We start from the raw sequence: 16,560 nt of genomic DNA, 5'->3' as shown, positions 1-16,560 counted from the left end.
GTTATATTGATTTGGCTGCCAAAAGCGTTTTCTATAGCACTTGTCACAGGGCTGGCAAGAGACTATCCTGGCTGGCTTTGGGTGAGAGGCCCTTTACACACTGCATTATTTTTGGAATGTCGAAGAAAATGCAAGTACCATATTGGAAATCCCGATTTCGGATTCAGCCCTGATTATGACTTGGTGACCAGTTCAGGATGCAATCCCTGAACTCGTCATCTAGGCAAAATATGTTTTTTTGCACCAAAATAGAACAAAACGACCAATACGGCACAACTAAAATGAGTTTAAATTTTTTAAATAAGATAAAATGAAATACCACTATTAAAAGGCTCTTTTGGCGGTTGCAAAATGACGGGACCAAATAATTCTACTAACAACCTGAATAATATGAATCTCTAATAGGAACATTACAATGCCATTAAGATAATGACATTATGGGCTCATGCAATGAATTAATCAATTATCTTCATTGTCATTACAGTAAAAAAAAATGCATGAAAAACAGAACACATCCATTCTGCAATAATTCAAAAAAGTGCAGTTCAATTTAATGGAAGTAGAAGAGGTGATCATATCTTCACAAAACTGGTTTCACTATACCAGCTTTCTACGGAATTTAGAATTTAGTTTAAAAATTCTTCTCAATGGGGCGTGGTGCCCTACCTTGGTATTACCTCTCTCTCTCTACCACTCGTCGTTATCCAAGCCCTGAGCAAGTGTGATGTCATTTTCAGTCGACAGCAAGTGGCAAAATGGCCGCCCCTGAAATGATAAAAACAGGTTGATTTTGCATCTTAATTCCTTTTCCACTAAAGCAATATCAATCAAAATGAGGTGTTTTGATTACTATTATTATTATATAGCAAAGTATTTTAAAGGAAATGTTTCACTTCACTTCCCCTTTAAAGAAAAATATTGGCCAATATAAATGAAGAGTGACCCCTTTTAGGGGCGTTATGCCAGTTAATGGTGGAAATATTATTTTGTATTTCTCCCACTTTAACACATAAAGTTGTCGGCGATAAATGATGACTGTTTTCACTAAGCCGCCAGGATGTGATGATTACGCGCCCGCTTTAAGAAGCAGGAGGTATTAAGTGATCCGCGTCACCCGCTGACTTCCTCCCCTGCTGATAAACTTCCTGGATTAAACCGAAATGGACGACACCTGAGTCCTGTGGCTGACTCACGCACACAGCATCGCACACACATACACACACTCTCAGTGTTGATATAAAATAGAGTCTAGATTCTTGATGGTTTGCAATTTGACAATCAGGATTTTGTTCTATTTCTAAGTCTGGCAGTCCCCTGGAAGTGGACAAAGATTTACACAAGCAGTTACATGTGCACAAACAACCTGAGTAGATTTTTTTTCTTTTCTTCTTTTTTTAACAGCACATAGGGGAACTCCCTTGTGGTATGGGACTATGTGCATCAATGTTGCCCTGCAAGGAGGAAAGAATGTGTGGGGGGTTGGCCTAAATGTCAAAGGTAAAAGGTGCTGTAGAAAATGAAGTGGAAACACTCAGTTAACCCACATACATCACAAAGAAGGGGAAATCCCACATACCTCTTGGTATTTTACCATACAGACCATAATGTATTTTTTGGGGGGGTCATTATCATATATTTTGTCGTGTTTGGCGCAATGTAGTTACATAAACTCAGGTACTTGGGATGTATGTTTTAAAAATACAGTTGAATAATTCCTTTACCAATAAAGAAAGAAAATAATACCAATTAATTTTAGTATTATGCTAATTCTAGCAATATAGTGAAAGTGTTCCAAATAAGTCCAAACTTTTTCTTCGAGTCTATGCTAGTTGTGCTAGCTGGTATGCTAAGACTAAGTGATAAAAACACATTAATTCAATGTTTTACGATAATATGAGTATATAAGTTGCATTGGTTTGAGAAACACGCTTCATTACGGCTGAAAACTATTTTATTTTTAAGAAAAATAGGAGCCTTTACCTTGGGTCACCCACGGTGACGGTCAGAGCAATTTATCATTTGTGCTGTCACGTTGCCGCCAAATACTTATGGAAACTTTACGTCGTCAATAATATAAGATGACTCGAGCGTCATGCGGAATCTTAAATAATGTTCTTTGTTGTTTGAGGCCGGAAACATTTCGTCGACGCACTTGGGTGAGACTTGTTTACAAATAACAGCTGTCAAAAACCTACCAGCCAGCAATTGTTGTATATTTCGCCACACAATGGAAAGGGAAACATAATTATTGCACTCGAGAGCAATTCTTTTGGGTAAGCTTTGCCATATGTGGGTTGGATTTCGCTCCGTTTTTATCCGATGTTGTTGTGTCACAGTTAGCATCAAAACAATACGGAGCAACTAACTTTACGAGTCGATTGAATAGTGTGTCTCTGTCAAGTCAAGCATGATCGTTTTTTTCATCGATTTTATATTTATATATATTGTATAAATTTTACATGTATACATTTTTTACAATATATATATACATTTTACATATATAAAATTCTATAATATATACACATACATTTTACATATCTAACATTTGTATTATATAGAAATATAGATTTTACATATATGTAAATTTTACAAATATATATAAATTTTACAAATATCTATAACATTTGTATTAGTACGTTTCTGATGTCTATCTGATGTCTTTGCAGTCACTCTTACGCCTCTCTAATGTGTTCTAACCCGACAAGTGTGAAGTCACGTCGTCTGCTCCCATGGCGGAGGGCGGAAGCAAGCTGACACTGAGGCGCCTGGAAGCTCCCATTCACAAGTTCATTAAAGTGGCTCTCCCCACTGACCTCGAGCGGCTTCAAAAACACCACAACAACATAGTAAAGGTGATACTTCAGATAACGCAGCCTGGCATCCACATCACAACAAATGTCTGATTGGTTTTCCATCTTTTTTTGCAGTACCAGCAAAGCCAACAATGGGACCGCCTTCATCAGGAGCATATCAATGCCAGCCGAACAGTTCAGGTACACAATGTCATTTGTGATCAATCATAAAGACATCTGTGGTTTGGATTTGCTTTTCCCACCAGTGTATTTCAATGGACTTAAATTTGAGCTATTCATGGGCTGGAATTCCCCTTTCACAAAAAGGTTGTGTGAATAAGAATTCTTCTGATTTGATCAATGGTCACTTATCCAACTCATTATTTGTGTTATTTAGCAGCTGATCTTATCACTAGTCAATATATTTGCTATTTGTCCCTTTTTTTTCTTAGCGCTTCTTGTTCAGGCTATTTTTTTTTCTCAAATACACCCGCCCTCCTTAAAAAAAAGACACAAAATGCCCCGATTTAATCTTTTGAGGTGGAAGTCTTACGTGATATGTCGATGTCATGCACATTTTTTTTGTTATTTATTGATTGCCATGTGTTTTCTAAAGCCTTTAAGGGTCCCAATTTCTTTTTTAATTTCTTTTTAGATTGCCTATTCTGTTCAGGATCATGAATGCGTGCCATTAAGTTCCAGCACAGCTCACACCGTGTACTAGCCTGGGTACATCCTGCACAGGTCGCCCATAAACCACACAGCCCTCAAGGCTTATTTTCCCCAAATTTTGTAAAACTTTCCAAATTTAGCATCTCTCCCCCCTCGTTTAATTTCATCTGGTTCCGAGCTCGACATTCGTCACAAACAGTAATAAAATACAATGTCCAAACTTGAATGGATGTTTTGTGAGTGTGTTTCGGCACATGATGGCTTTGAAATTCCCAGAGGGGTGCTGTTGCCAAGAAGTCAGTCGGCACCCACCAATCCTCTCACCACTACACTCCCAAGCCCCGGGGATGAGCACAGAGTGCTTTCCTGTGTCTTGATGGTGTTAATCCTGACTCATGGGTTGCTGCACTGTGTTAAGTGTATTGGACGGACAGACAGCTGTCAAGCACAGGCGTCATCTAAAGCCAAACGTCTGCCTAGTCGATCCAGAGGAGGCTCGAAAAAAAAAAAAGATTTTCACAACCAAACATTCACACTCCCAAACATGCCAAAGCTAATCATCTTGTCATCTTCGCAGCAACTACGAGCAAACATCAGAGAGATGGAGAAGCTATGCGGCCGCGTCCGGCCAGAAGACGCCACGGCTGTGGAGAAGATGGTCAAGCCGATTAAGGACAGGGCGTCGGCCGCCACCCGAGACTTTCTGCGCATGCACGATGACCCCGCCCTTCTGTCCACGCCGCCTTCGCCGCCGCCGCCTGATTCTGCTCGGGCATCCGGTCGAGGGCCCGACACAGACGAGGAGTCCGTTTCTGGCTGGCAAATTCAAACCCAGCTGCCGGAGATCCCTGTCGAGGAGAGTGCTGCTGAATCTTGGGACAACCTTGAGGAGGTACTCAGTGGTCCCATCTCGTTTTTGGTGCCCAACGTGATATAAGATATTTTTATACGTGCGCTGCAATGCCTCAAATATTTTTTTGCCCTCCTCCCCTTTCAGGATCTGAAGCAGCTGAGTGGTTTGGTGACAAGCTTTTCCGTGCTCGTCCATGTAAGTATGAACAACAATTGGCTTTCACATGGAGAGCTTTTTTTTTTTCTCCATCTCGCTCTGTTTGCGTTGCTGATGGCGCTCCTTTGAGAGTGCAGATCAGTTTAAGGACTCCTGCAGGGGGACCCTCGGGGGCCTCTCAGGAGAGGGGCGGGAAAAGCTTGAGCAGCAGCCGTGTCCGCGGGCGGGGAGGTGGCACACATGGGGATGCATCGGAGCAGGTGGAGAACAGACGGTTCAGATTATCGCCCCATCCTCCGGGATGGAGGCAGGAGAGATTAACAGTGGCGGAGGGAGAGAGGAAAGATGTTGTGATGGTTCAAAACAGGCGAGAGGAGGAGCGGAAAGAGCATAGACATGTTGTTCCGGCATCTCGGGGGGGGGGGGGGGGGTTTACGGTGGCGCCACCAGGGGGAGGGGGTCATATTCTCGTGCACAACCATGTGTGTACTGTTTGCGTTGTTTTCCGCTATTACTTTGAATCTTTATCATTTCCTAAAACGGACAATGTTGGTTCCTCGCAGTCTGACAAGGAAATAACTTGGTTTGATCAAAACCCCAGACATTTCAATTACATTAAAACAAAAATGACTATAGCAGCTTATTGGCTTTCAGTTCTTCTTATCATTCAATTATTATTGTATTTAGGATGTCCAATTTGGTTCCAGCATGCATCATGTGCATGCTATAACTCATCACAACAGCATTCCAAGTAATTGACTTCATACAGAAGTTCATCCGACCTTGAAATTGTTTTTTTTAAATTGGTAAAGTATGTTTACCTCACTTTGAAAAAAAAATAATTCCAACAAAATTTCAGGCTAAAGAATTTCTTATTTTTATTTTATTTATTTATTTTGTATTTGCACTTCCGATATTGTCTGTATTTAACACGTCCCAAGTAGAGCACCATTGCAGTGAAACAAAAAGAAATTAAAATATTCAGTCAGAATGCTTTTGTGCTCGAATAGAAAGAAGGAAAAAAAAAGGAAGCTTTTTACGCGTTATTGTGCAAGTGAAGTGCTATGAATGGAAAGTGGCGATGTGGGGAGGCGGAGGAGATGGAAAGTGCCCTCCTTGTTGTTTGGTCACAGTGTCCATGTGGCCCTCATAGGGAGAGAGACAGCTGCCACTCTGAATATTTCATGAGACACACACACACACACACATCCCTCACAAATGTCATCTTTAAGTATACCTCCAACCTGCACGATAACAATTAAAAACACCAAAATAACAATTACCGTATTTTCCGGCCTATAAGGCGCACCGGCCTATAAGGCGCACCTTCAATGAATGGCCCATTTTAAAACTTTATCCTTATGTAAGGCGCACCGGACTATAAGGCGCACCATTAATGCATCATGTCAGATTTTTAATCCAAATCAAATCATTCTCCATTTAATCTTTTTTATTTCAACTTCAGACGGAAACAATTTACTTTATAATCATAAAATAATGATCCATAGTCTTTTTGAGTCATGATTCATAGTCTTCAGCGGGCCACTTATGATTGATTTCATGACACAATGCTTTGGGCCAGTTTAAATTTAGGAATTTGGTCCATATATGGGCACTGGGCTATAAGGCGCACTGTTGGATTTTGAGAAAAATTTAGGTTTTTAGGTGCGCCTTATAGGGCGGAAAATACGGTAATAATGTGTGTGCATATCTTTTGCCACCAGAACGTGTGTGTGTGCGTGTACATATTTTTATGTGTGTGTGTCCAACCCCTGTGTTTCAGTCCCAGCAGGAGAAGATTGACAGCATTGAGGACAACGTCAACACGGCCGGTGCCAACGTGGAGGAGGGGTCCAAGAGCTTGGGGAAGGTGTGTATGGCGTGTGTTAATGCGCACACACGGCGTGTGTGTGTGTGCGTGTTGAGATCGATGGCACTTTGCCTCGCAGCTATTCCAACAGCGTTTGTCCCTATTGATCCGCTTGAAAACGGAGGAAAGCCACAATTAAGGAAATTGAGAGAGGAGAGGGATGGGAGAGATTGTCAGTGTGTGCAGAGCATGGAGAAGAGCTGGGGAAAAAGCGCTTCATGTTTTTCATTGCCATTTCAGCGAGCACACTCGGAGAGCTGAGTGTACCTCGGTGGCCTTCGCACTTATGACACACTCGAAAATGCCCAACGCTTGGCCCCGTCATTGCGAATCACGTGGCGGAGCCACTCAACGCTTAACGGCACACACCCACAACGCCGCCGTTCAATTCATTTGTTAAGATTCATTTGGTTATTTTTGTGTGTGTCAGGATTATATTTAACTCTGAGGCAAAGTTTGCCCTCACCACTATGGTCTCTTCAGGCGTCCCAATTAAAATGAAACCCTGACTGTGGACGCTATGATACAAAAAAAAAGACTTCTCGGCCATGTAGCCAAATTGCGAGCGTACAAATACACAGGCAGAGCAATTCAATTCTCGACCGAGATGAAAATGCAATCAATTAATCTTCCGTTACCGCAATTTTCTGGCATCTCTATGCGAGAGACGGACGCCTATTTGCATGGGGAGCCGTAAAGGTAACCGAGTCGTGATTGAACAACACAAGGTCGAGCTGGTACATTAGGCGAAAGGGGTTTGTGGAGATAACGCGAGATGAGAGCGACGTCAGATGTTTGAACGTGTTGAAACGGCTCGTTATCTGTCATCGGGTCAAAGGACGTTGCTCGCGCGCACGCACACATACTTGTGTGAGTGTATATATGTGTGTATATATATATATATATATATACATATCACACTCAGCTCAGGTGGAATTAGAATTGGCTGCCACAGGGGTGTAGTCGAGGGAGGTTAACGTTTGAACTAGATTAATTTAATAGTGAGAGGTTAATCAACAGTGTGTGTGCGTGGGAGTGTGTGTTGTGTGTGCGCACCCGGGCTCATTAATTGCCATCAGCAAAAAAAGCACCTTCCACTCTGATGATAGCGGGTGCAAAAGCAGCCAAGGAAGATAATGGAATCAGTTTGAAGCTGTAGTGGAAGAGTCGCTTTTACATTCATACACACACAAGCTGGTTTGCGTGTGTATTTTGACTTTCTTTTGGCTCATGCGTGAGCATACAAGCAAGCACGCATCCAAATTTGGGATGGGCGTGATTTGTAATCTTTGAGAAGATTCATGCAATGCATACGAAACTTTATTTGTCAGCGGCATGCTTTTTAAAGGAGGAAAATCCAACTGCAATGCATGCACAGCTCCGAAGATAACCATGTAAATTGGTTCTGTTTAATGGAACAGCTATAGCCAAGTATTACAATTTACTCAGTCCTATTTCATTTTTACTATTTTACTGACACATTCATATATGTAAGATTTGTTGAAAAATAAGGAATAAATTAAAAAAAATAAGGAAAATCAATCCAAAATTAGAGAAGTTACATAAAAGCTAAATTAATTGATAAGGATTATTATTATAGCCGTGACTAGTACCGTCCAACGCAAACTGCACCAAATAAAAAAAAAACCTATTAATCCGCGTGTGATAGATTTTAACGCCGATGTCTCGGTGTGTGTGTGTGTGTTATGCTTGCAGGCAGTAGGCCACAAGTTGGCGATACTGCCTTTGGCCGGGGCGCTCCTGGGCGCCGCTGTCGCCGGCCCGCTGGGCCTGCTGATTGGACTCAAAGCGGCGAGCGCGGCCGTGGTGGGGGGCAGCGCTCTTGGCTTCGCGGGAGGCAGCTTGGTGAAGAAGCACCGTAAAAGCTTGCTGGCGCTGCAGATGAAGCAGCTGACGGCGCCGCCGGCCGACCCCGGGTCAGCCAAGGATGAGTGAGCCATGGAGTTTCCCGCCTGCTTGCATAATCAGGACTGTGAGCGGTTACACTACTACGGATGCAAAAAGCATTTGCATTTATGATACTTTTTAGCGGAACTGCGTCAAACTGACAAAATGGAGGCACCATGGTCACGTTTGCAGAGCTCAACCCTCTTTCCTGTAAGGAATTCTCCCTATTTTGTCATCTATTTTACACTGATTAGGACTTTACAGTTAAAACTAAAATGTCACACCCACCTGTGATCGGTAAAAGAAAATTCATATAAAAAGACCATCTTAAAAAAAAAAAAAAAACTTTTAAACCTGAGGTGTCCCACTCATGGCTTGTGGGCCAATTGGGGGCCGCCGCCCATTTTTTAGCGGCCCGCTGTAATATACAAAGTGTGTCAGAAAGGTTGCACACTATAAAAAAAACTTGTATTTTTCTGCCTGGAATACTTAAATAGGAAAAACTTTCAAATATAAATTACTGACCAACATTTTTTTTTTTTTTTACAATGCCTACAGTGGCCCTTCAATGCAGGCCATATCATCAACCGGCACATGTACAAAAAAAAAAGTCACGCAGGCATTCTAGCAGTTGGCCACTGAGTACATATCCCGATAAGCGAGACTAATTTTACTGATGGATTTGGCATGACTAAAGTGATTATGAAAGGATTCTAGGAAAGAATTATCCCAGTATTAGGGAAGGAATAATGTTTTTGAACCGTGTATTTCAAAAAAACAAAATTTTGGGTCAGCATTATTATGTAATATGAGATCAAATTAGTATAAAAATGAAGTCTCCACTACTAATGTTGCCTTCTGAGAAATTGCTGCAACTTCATTATGATACAAATCTCTAGTCACATTGACTTGATATAACTTTTCATTAACTTCTGCACAACACACCCAAGTGCCAACATGCGATTCAAGTAATGTGCTCCATGTTTTATTTTATAGCTTCTTGTCAGCCAAACTAAATGTTGCCATCTGAAATGTTTCAATGTCAATAAAGGCCACACAATAATACGCAAAACACAATATATTGTAAAATGACTTTTAATCATTATCCCTTTTCCAAATTCTTCCCCTCTTGAGATGACTTGTTTGGAAATGGCAAGCCCCTCCCGATTCTTTCGTGTGTGGGCTGATATGTCCCAATGTCTCTTGGCTTCGATTGGACAGTAAAAACTGAGCAACAAGTTCCCTAAATCAAAACAAGTCCACTTTAGGATCCATTTCAAGGATCACTAACTTGTACCCAAAGACTCATTAAAAACCTTTTTTTTTTTTTTTTAAGAGGGCTCCTCTTTCTGACATACATGGTACAAAAACATGGTTGGATGGGCTTATGCAGAACATCACTTTGCATCACAGTGGAGTTAATTGGCTTAAGTGGCACGGCACAAAAAAAATAATTTCGCTCAGAATTATAGTCGAATCTTTGGCAATCAGAATTTTTTGTTAGGGGAAATTACAGTATAAATGATCTCACAACTCACAAAACGTTGACACGGTAACCCAAAGACTGACCCCGAGATGAACCCAAAATGGCACTTTACAGATTAACTTTATTTGACCTTCTCGAGCCTTTTGAACATCCGACAATGACGTGTTCCATTACTTTTTGTGTAGCTTGCTGACAAAATGATTTTCCGAGTACATCTACTTCTGTGACTTTCTATAACTCTTCCGCTATCTGTTGCAATTTGCTGAATGACTCTCAGCTCCTCCTTCTGAGAACATCTTGTGGGGTCAATTGTTAGTTATTGTCTTGGTTTCATGATGACTCTGACGCTTTAAATGCCAATTGTAATTGGAGTAGGAAATTATTGGTCCATTCATTGATCGTTATGAATTTTGCCAAGTTGTGCAAAAGTAATGAATCACTCAACGGTTCATTCAAAGAGGTCAAATTCAGTTCACCTGTAAAGGTTAGAGGGGAATTTTAGCTTTGCTGTCAAATTTCACCCAAAATCCTGTCAGGAGTATATTTTCAATCCTTTTCTAAGTTTCTCTGTTTTGTTTTTTTAGAAATGGTAAATGTACTTGCAGGTTCCCCACCCCTGATTGAAAAACAAAGTAGTACCAAGTAGCAAATGTGTTTTCTAATCCTTCAGAAATATTGCGGAGAGACGAAGAAGATGCCACTACTTCAAAATGGCGTCTTGTGCTTTTAAGAACACGCGAGGAGAATCGGCACGCGTGAGGCGACGTCGGAAAAACCCTTGATGGAAAACGAGCCACGTTTAAGAACAAGTGGAGTGAAGGGTGAATGGAATAATCTAAAGAAAAATAATGGTGCATTTAATTTAGAACAACAAATGCCATGGAACACAAACATATGTACAAGCTTGAGGAAAAAAAAAACATAAAAATACTTCTCCTGATGCTTCGACCCCCAAACCCACATTTAAGTCTTCACCCTTTCCCAAAATCCAAAATAAAATGTTACGAGTTAAGAAAATAGAGGTTTATCCAACATAGTTGTGTCATGGGCTTGTCTTTCTCACATGTTCTCGCCAGTTCTTCTTCATCTCTCTTTTCAGTAAGGGTGTTGCTGTTGTGTCCCGCTGGCCTGTGTCCTGACCCAAAGCCCCCCTCCCGGGACGTTCCTACCCCCACCCGAGGCGTGGCATGGAGTCAAAAGGTGACTGGAAGGAAAGGCGGCTGAGGTCACAGCTCATCGCGGTCCCGTGTTAGGATGGTGTAGCGAGACCCGCTGGGTGCCAGTTTTTTGAAGGAGCTCTTCGGGGGGCTGCTGGCAATCTCCTCCTGATCACAAACACAAAGGCCGAGCAATTTAAAAAAAAAAAAAAGTTTTCGCATTGTTTGTTAGTTGCTTGCATGAAACTCAGGGGGCCTAAAATTGAACCTTGCGGAACACCATACGAGCAAAACTGTGGCCATTTTTCTTCATCGACCTCTTGCATTGGATCTTATCAGATTGTGTTTGTGGTGACTGAGAGGTCCGCTTCTCAAGGCGGTGCGTGTAGCCAGACCTGTCCGGGCGCGCTGTCCGTGGGATCGGGACCGTGGTGGAACTCTCGATGTAGTTTTCCGGAGTGCAGGTCCGAGACGAACTGTTTCAGTTTGCCGGGAACGCTAGAAATATTCAGCGCACGCACAACACGTCATCACTCGAAATATTCAGCGCACATACAACATCGTCATCGATCGGCAGCGTATTCCGACGGCACATTCCACACGTCTGGTCGGAGCCGTTGGACAATAAGACGCCGGTGTCGTGAAGGCATATTAATATATAAAGCGTCTTATTACAGACGGGTCATGAGCGGCTGTCGCGTTACACGGACGCCGCTTGTGTGTGTGTGTGTCTCACTTTAGTGCGTACATACAACATACGCTGCACTAATGCAATTTCAAGCTGTGTGCCACACGCAGCGCTGATGTGATGCAATTAGGCCAAGCGAGGCCCCGCTCAGTCCTCGGGGCTTGTGTCTATGTGATCGGGCTCTGATTGGGGAGGGGAGGGGGGGGAGAATAAATAAGAGCACATTTGATTAGAATGGATTAGTTTAGCACTTATTGCCCGAGCCAAATCATGTCACATTAGCGCCGCTGTCCTGGCCCATTCAGAAAGGACAAGTTTAAGAAGGGCCTGACGTTTTTTTGGCTGGTGCGCAATAGATGATTATGCTCTGTGTGTGTGTGTGTGGGGGGGGGGGGGGGGGGGGTTATCAAGGCAGATGAGAACAATGGTGGCTCATGACATCATTAAGCATAGAGAGAAGGCACTAGTCAAATTTGTGGTCAGCTGTAATTAGATTTGCTTCATCGCTTTGACGTGATGGGATTACCGCAGTAACGCTGGTGCACACGTTCCAGTAGATGCCAATTAAACTAACAAAAAATAGTTTGAAAGTATTTACTTGTTTGTTGGTGGAATTGTGTAAAAAAATTGTTGCTGTACAAGATTGCCGACATTTTCATTGTCTTTTGTAAATAATGCCAAAAGCTCGACACATTCGTAATTCTGTCGATTGTTCTTTTTTTTGCAATAGAGAAGATCGAAGGCAAGCGGTGAGTACTTACCTGAGGTCTTTGTAGTCCGGGAACACGTACATGTGCCTGAACGAGTCGATGGCAATAACGGGACAGTCGGCAGGAGTCTTCTGGATGTGTAGGAGAGGATGCCGGAACTTGTCGCAGTCGGCGTGCAGGAAGTTGATGGACCCTGAGCAACAGCAAAACAGTTAGTCATCAAACTGAGAAACTGCAAAAAGGAGAAACGATTCTAAATTTCATCCCTAGATTCAAAAATGGGACATTAATTTTAAGATTTTGTTCTGTCTCCCTCTGTTGGTCACTGTTGTTGTTTTTGTACACGTCTTTTGAACAAGTTATAACGGATATGTGAATTTCCGTTCTCGTGCATGTGCAGTGACAATGAATTTCATAATCCTGCCAAGTTCGGATCTGATGCCGCACGTTGAGCAAAAAGCAGAGGAAATGACAACACGCAAAAAAAAACGAAACACGCTAACCTTTCTCGCTAAAGAGCTGACGAGTCACTTCCTGCTGGAACTTCTCTAAGCTCTCGTTGTCGTCTTTGAGATGGAACAGAATCAGGAAAGGGATGCCCTCTTCGGTGAGCTCCTGGAAAACAAGACAGGATTGTTCGAAACATGACCATTGGAAGAGCTTACTGATGATGATGATGATCTGTGTGGGCAAACCTCTCCGTTTTCAAAGGTGATCTCCCTGACCAGAGGAACACACTTGTCCTGAACCCAAGCGTAGGTCAGGTCAAAGTTGTCCAGGTGGCCGATGTAGGCCATGTCGGGGATGTTCTCCCCAACCGGCTTGAAGATGACGCTGTCCCCGCTGAAGCGCTCCGACTCGGACACGGGCCTGCGGGGCGAGAATGTTGAGACATTGCCGGAAGGGCAACGACAAAAAAAAAAAACTCACCCGAATGCAGCCGAGAAGACGCAGTCATCTCGGAGGATGTTGGCGACTTTTTCAAAGGCGCGGTATTTGTCCGAATCTTTGTTCTCAAAGTAACCGATGATGTTCCTTTTGCTTCTCTGTGGGAGCGGAAAAACTCAATGTCGATTTTGAATGCGAGTCATCGTTCGGCCCGATGACAAACGTGTGTTGTTGCCGCTCACGTCGACAGATTTCAGCTCCTCCTCCGAGTGGATCTCTACCACCGGGTCAACCTGCTGCTGGCGGATGAAGTCGGCGATGGCCGCCACTGACCTCTGACCCCTGTACTCCCGCTTCATCATCATGCCGTTGCGGAACAGCTTCAGCGTGGGGTACTTGCTGATGCGGTAGCGCTGGGCTATGTCGGCTACACAGAAGGCCAAGTTGGAGGAAGAAAGTAATTGATTGAGAGGGGTGAGTGAGCACACACACACGGGGGGGGGGGGGGGATAAAGTGAACGTCAAAGAGCGGCGGCGATGGTGGCAGTGAAAAGGCTGGAAACACAACCTCCAGACAGCTCTGAGGTCTGATCTCCCACATGAAAGCTGCCCCCCACTAGGGGTAAATATTCACTGTGCAGTCACTCCCTCCCTGTGTGTGTGTGTGTGTGCACATATGTGGCAGGTGTCAATCTCTCCGCAGGGCGTCTCTAAGCCTCCAGGCTTCACAGGAAGAAGCAGTTTTGTCATTAGTCTTCAAACAGTTTGCGGGTCATCAATAATTCCCTTTAATTTGCTTTATCTCAAAAGGCTGCGGCCGGCCAGGCGGGCGGTTTGTGTCTACGCTGCCTTTTGGTGTGGCGGCCATCTTTGCGTATGTGGCCTCATCAAATATGGCGTGTTTCCATTTGGCGTGTTTAACTTGAAAGGGGCGGAACTGCTGAAAGCGTTTTATCATCAACGTGCACGGAGCTAAACAGATATCCGGTATTTGAAAGGATATTGATATTAGTATGTAATTTCCTTTTTAGCTCTTTGGATCGCAGATATTAGATTACAGCATCACCAATTCAAGTTTTCTAAATAAAGTTAAAAAAAAAGCTCACTTTTGATTGACACTGTCAGGAAAGTCTTTGTGGCAAGTGTTAGTTTAAAAGAACGCAAAGTTTTCCAGTGGCTTCTTGATTCAGGTCTCCACCAATTTTTCATTTTCAGGACTTAACCTTTTTAGGTTTTTGCCAACAAGAAGATTTGTGTTTCCACAAGAGGCGGGGCGGTGCAAGAAAAGGGTGGAGATGTAAACACTCACAATGCTGGTCGCAGTCAACTCGTGCAAACACCACCTGCTTCATATCCGGGAACTCCTCCCGCATGATGTTCGACGCCTCCTCAAAGATGGGATGGAGCATCTGGCTAAATCTGCACCTGAGGTACCAAGGGTGGGGGGGGTCGTCAATGTCTGTTTACAACATTGAAATCTATGTCGAGCAGAGAAGTCACTTACCAGTCAGCATAAAAGTTCACTAAGGAAACAGCAGCATTGTCTGCAAACAGACACAGTCATTAATGAAAATTCAGCGGCAGGTTTATTGAGCGACCCGTGTTCTACGATGTCTTACTTAAAACGTCATCAATGTTGGCGGAGTCCAAACTGGTGATTTCTGTTTGTCCGGGAGTACTAAGGCCCATCACCTACGGAAAACGATTAGTGGAGGGGGTTACGTATTTACTTTACAGAGGGCTCCAAAACCTCAACCATACTATCAGAGAAATTGCGAGAGTCCATCTTAACAACCAAACTTGTTAAGTGCGAACATACTCACAAGATCAAAAGCAAATTATGTTAAATAGAGCAAATGTCTACCAGCCATCATGATCTCCCACAGAACAAATATAGGAGTGTTTCTCATAATGACTCGATAAAGATAGTTTAATGCTTATCCTGGACTCACAACTCGGTTTAGACAAATAAAAATGACTCAGGTTGCAGTTTTATGCGATTTATGTTGAAAGGGCCTCAATGAGTTGACAGAACAGCCTTACAATGATGTTGCTGTCTCCGCCCCCATGTTATTACTCTGATGTATTTTTTTTTATTTGAAAACACATCATACTTGACAACAAGAGCCTTGTCAAAGACTGTAAAGACAGAAGGCATGGTAGACGGGTGTTGCCCTGCACACACAGCAACCTCGCAGAGTCGTCGGAGTACAAAGAGCAGCCTTGGTCAAATTATTTACCAATGAAAATTGAAAAGAAGAAAGTGCACGGCTCTTGGTTTAGCCAAGTATAGTAATTGGGAATCTGCCCTAACCAGTTAGCTTGAGAATGTAAACACAAATAACATTCACTGCCCACATCACAAAGCAAAAACATGGTTTCCTTGCATGCTATTTTTTATAATCTCCTTTTTTGAGTTATTGCTGCTGTAACTCTGCTACAAAGGGATGTTTATATTTTCCATCATTAACTCCGTAAAATAAAAATAACCGTGCAAACTATTTTAGGTCAGGCCTAAAGTAACACAAATTGCACCGCTCGTTTCCGGGTTGTTAACCAATCAGATTGAGCCACAACAGAGGCATTCACCAACCGGCGAGAATCACCCACAGACACCAAGGAATCAATCGAAAACTACAAAAAAGTATAAAACATCTTTACTCCAAAAACAAACCTTAGTAAACGCTTGTGTTAAACATACTAATCCGACCAAACGAATATAATGACATGTTACCAACGAAAAATATTTGGCCAGTCTGCTTAGAGTAAGAAACTTTGAGAGCATGCACGTTATTGTCAAAAGTTTGGACGTACTGCTTGTTGAACAAATAACACGCGAACTGTATAGATGAAAACAAAGTAACTTAAAGGATCATCGGTAATGTCACGCAACATCACCGGCTAATTTGCATAAAAGGCTACTGCAAAATCGGTTGCCAAAAACTTCCATCGCAAGAGTGGTCCTGCCAAGGATATAAATCCGCTCCAATGAAAGGCCGGTTTGGTATATAAATCACTACAACAGCATCAAAAAGAGCCACGTCTAATGACAGGGGAGGTTGCTCGGTTAGCTAACCGCTAGCCTGGCTGGCTAGCTAAGAGCCCTCAGCTAACGTTAGCTTGCCTTTTGCCAATAATCAAAGTGTCATTTCCGGGGATGAGAAAAAGATCCTACCAGTAGTATGACGCAACTGATGCAGTTACAGAGGGAGGATAATATTGTTGATAGTTTCATCGTATTGTAGAAAGTGTGAAGGTGCAAGGTGGTGGTAGTGCTGATTCGCCCCTGTCTGCTTCGACACCGCTCGTTGCTGCAGCGGCGAACCGATCTCGTGGTGACCACGGAAACGAAAATGAAACTTCCGGTAAAACGTAAGCTT

General features: G+C 42.9%; 2 protein-coding genes across 3 annotated transcripts; one reads left to right on the top strand and one right to left on the bottom strand.

Annotated features, from left to right (window-relative positions):
* Window positions 1-2,118: 2,118 nt before the first annotated feature.
* On the top strand, window positions 2,119-9,328 carry stx17 (syntaxin 17). 2 transcript variants are annotated; one of them, XM_061288559.1, is made up of 7 exons: window positions 2,119-2,273; window positions 2,706-2,852; window positions 2,928-2,993; window positions 4,042-4,356; window positions 4,462-4,512; window positions 6,257-6,343; window positions 8,060-9,328. In XM_061288559.1, exons 2-7 carry the CDS (start codon window positions 2,730-2,732, stop codon window positions 8,297-8,299), a joined length of 882 nt encoding a protein of 293 aa, XP_061144543.1. In that variant the 5' UTR covers window positions 2,119-2,273; window positions 2,706-2,729; the 3' UTR covers window positions 8,300-9,328. The 2 variants fall into 2 exon arrangements, with proteins under 2 accessions (XP_061144543.1, XP_061144544.1); XM_061288560.1 differs by having other exon boundaries at window positions 2,128-2,273; window positions 2,667-2,852.
* A 2-nt stretch (window positions 9,329-9,330) lies between these two features.
* Window positions 9,331-16,520, bottom strand: erp44 (endoplasmic reticulum protein 44). Its single transcript, XM_061288558.1, has 11 exons — window positions 16,356-16,520; window positions 14,800-14,872; window positions 14,685-14,724; window positions 14,490-14,605; window positions 13,423-13,607; window positions 13,223-13,338; window positions 12,988-13,162; window positions 12,796-12,907; window positions 12,344-12,485; window positions 11,290-11,392; window positions 9,331-11,062 (listed from the first exon to the last, which is right to left on the bottom strand). Exons 1-11 carry the CDS (start codon window positions 16,413-16,415, stop codon window positions 10,964-10,966), a joined length of 1,221 nt encoding a protein of 406 aa, XP_061144542.1. The 5' UTR covers window positions 16,416-16,520; the 3' UTR covers window positions 9,331-10,963.
* Between the last annotated feature and the right edge of the window lie 40 nt (window positions 16,521-16,560).

Source organism: Syngnathus typhle, linkage group LG10 (genome assembly GCF_033458585.1).
Source record: "Syngnathus typhle isolate RoL2023-S1 ecotype Sweden linkage group LG10, RoL_Styp_1.0, whole genome shotgun sequence".
Lineage (NCBI taxonomy): Eukaryota > Metazoa > Chordata > Actinopteri > Syngnathiformes > Syngnathidae > Syngnathus > Syngnathus typhle.
Note: the sequence above shows the minus strand (reverse complement) of the source record. Positions and strands in the feature narration are given on the sequence as shown.

Bases quoted from the DNA above. Each gene is read 5' to 3' on its own strand.
- erp44 (XM_061288558.1), bottom strand. From the start codon at position 16,415: ATGAAACTATCAACAATATTATCCTCCCTCTGTAACTGCATCAGTTGC. The intron at 13,608-14,489 runs GTGAGTGTTTAC...CCTTCTGTGTAG, and splicing joins AGTTGACTGCGACCAGCATT to CCGACATAGCCCAGCGCTAC. The intron at 12,908-12,987 runs GTTTGCCCACAC...CTTGTTTTCCAG, and splicing joins TCACCTTTGAAAACGGAGAG to GAGCTCACCGAAGAGGGCAT.
- stx17 (XM_061288559.1), top strand. From the start codon at position 2,730: ATGGCGGAGGGCGGAAGCAAGCTGACACTGAGGCGCCTGGAAGCTCCC. The intron at 4,513-6,256 runs GTAAGTATGAAC...CCTGTGTTTCAG, and splicing joins GCTTTTCCGTGCTCGTCCAT to TCCCAGCAGGAGAAGATTGA. The intron at 6,344-8,059 runs GTGTGTATGGCG...TTATGCTTGCAG, and splicing joins GGTCCAAGAGCTTGGGGAAG to GCAGTAGGCCACAAGTTGGC.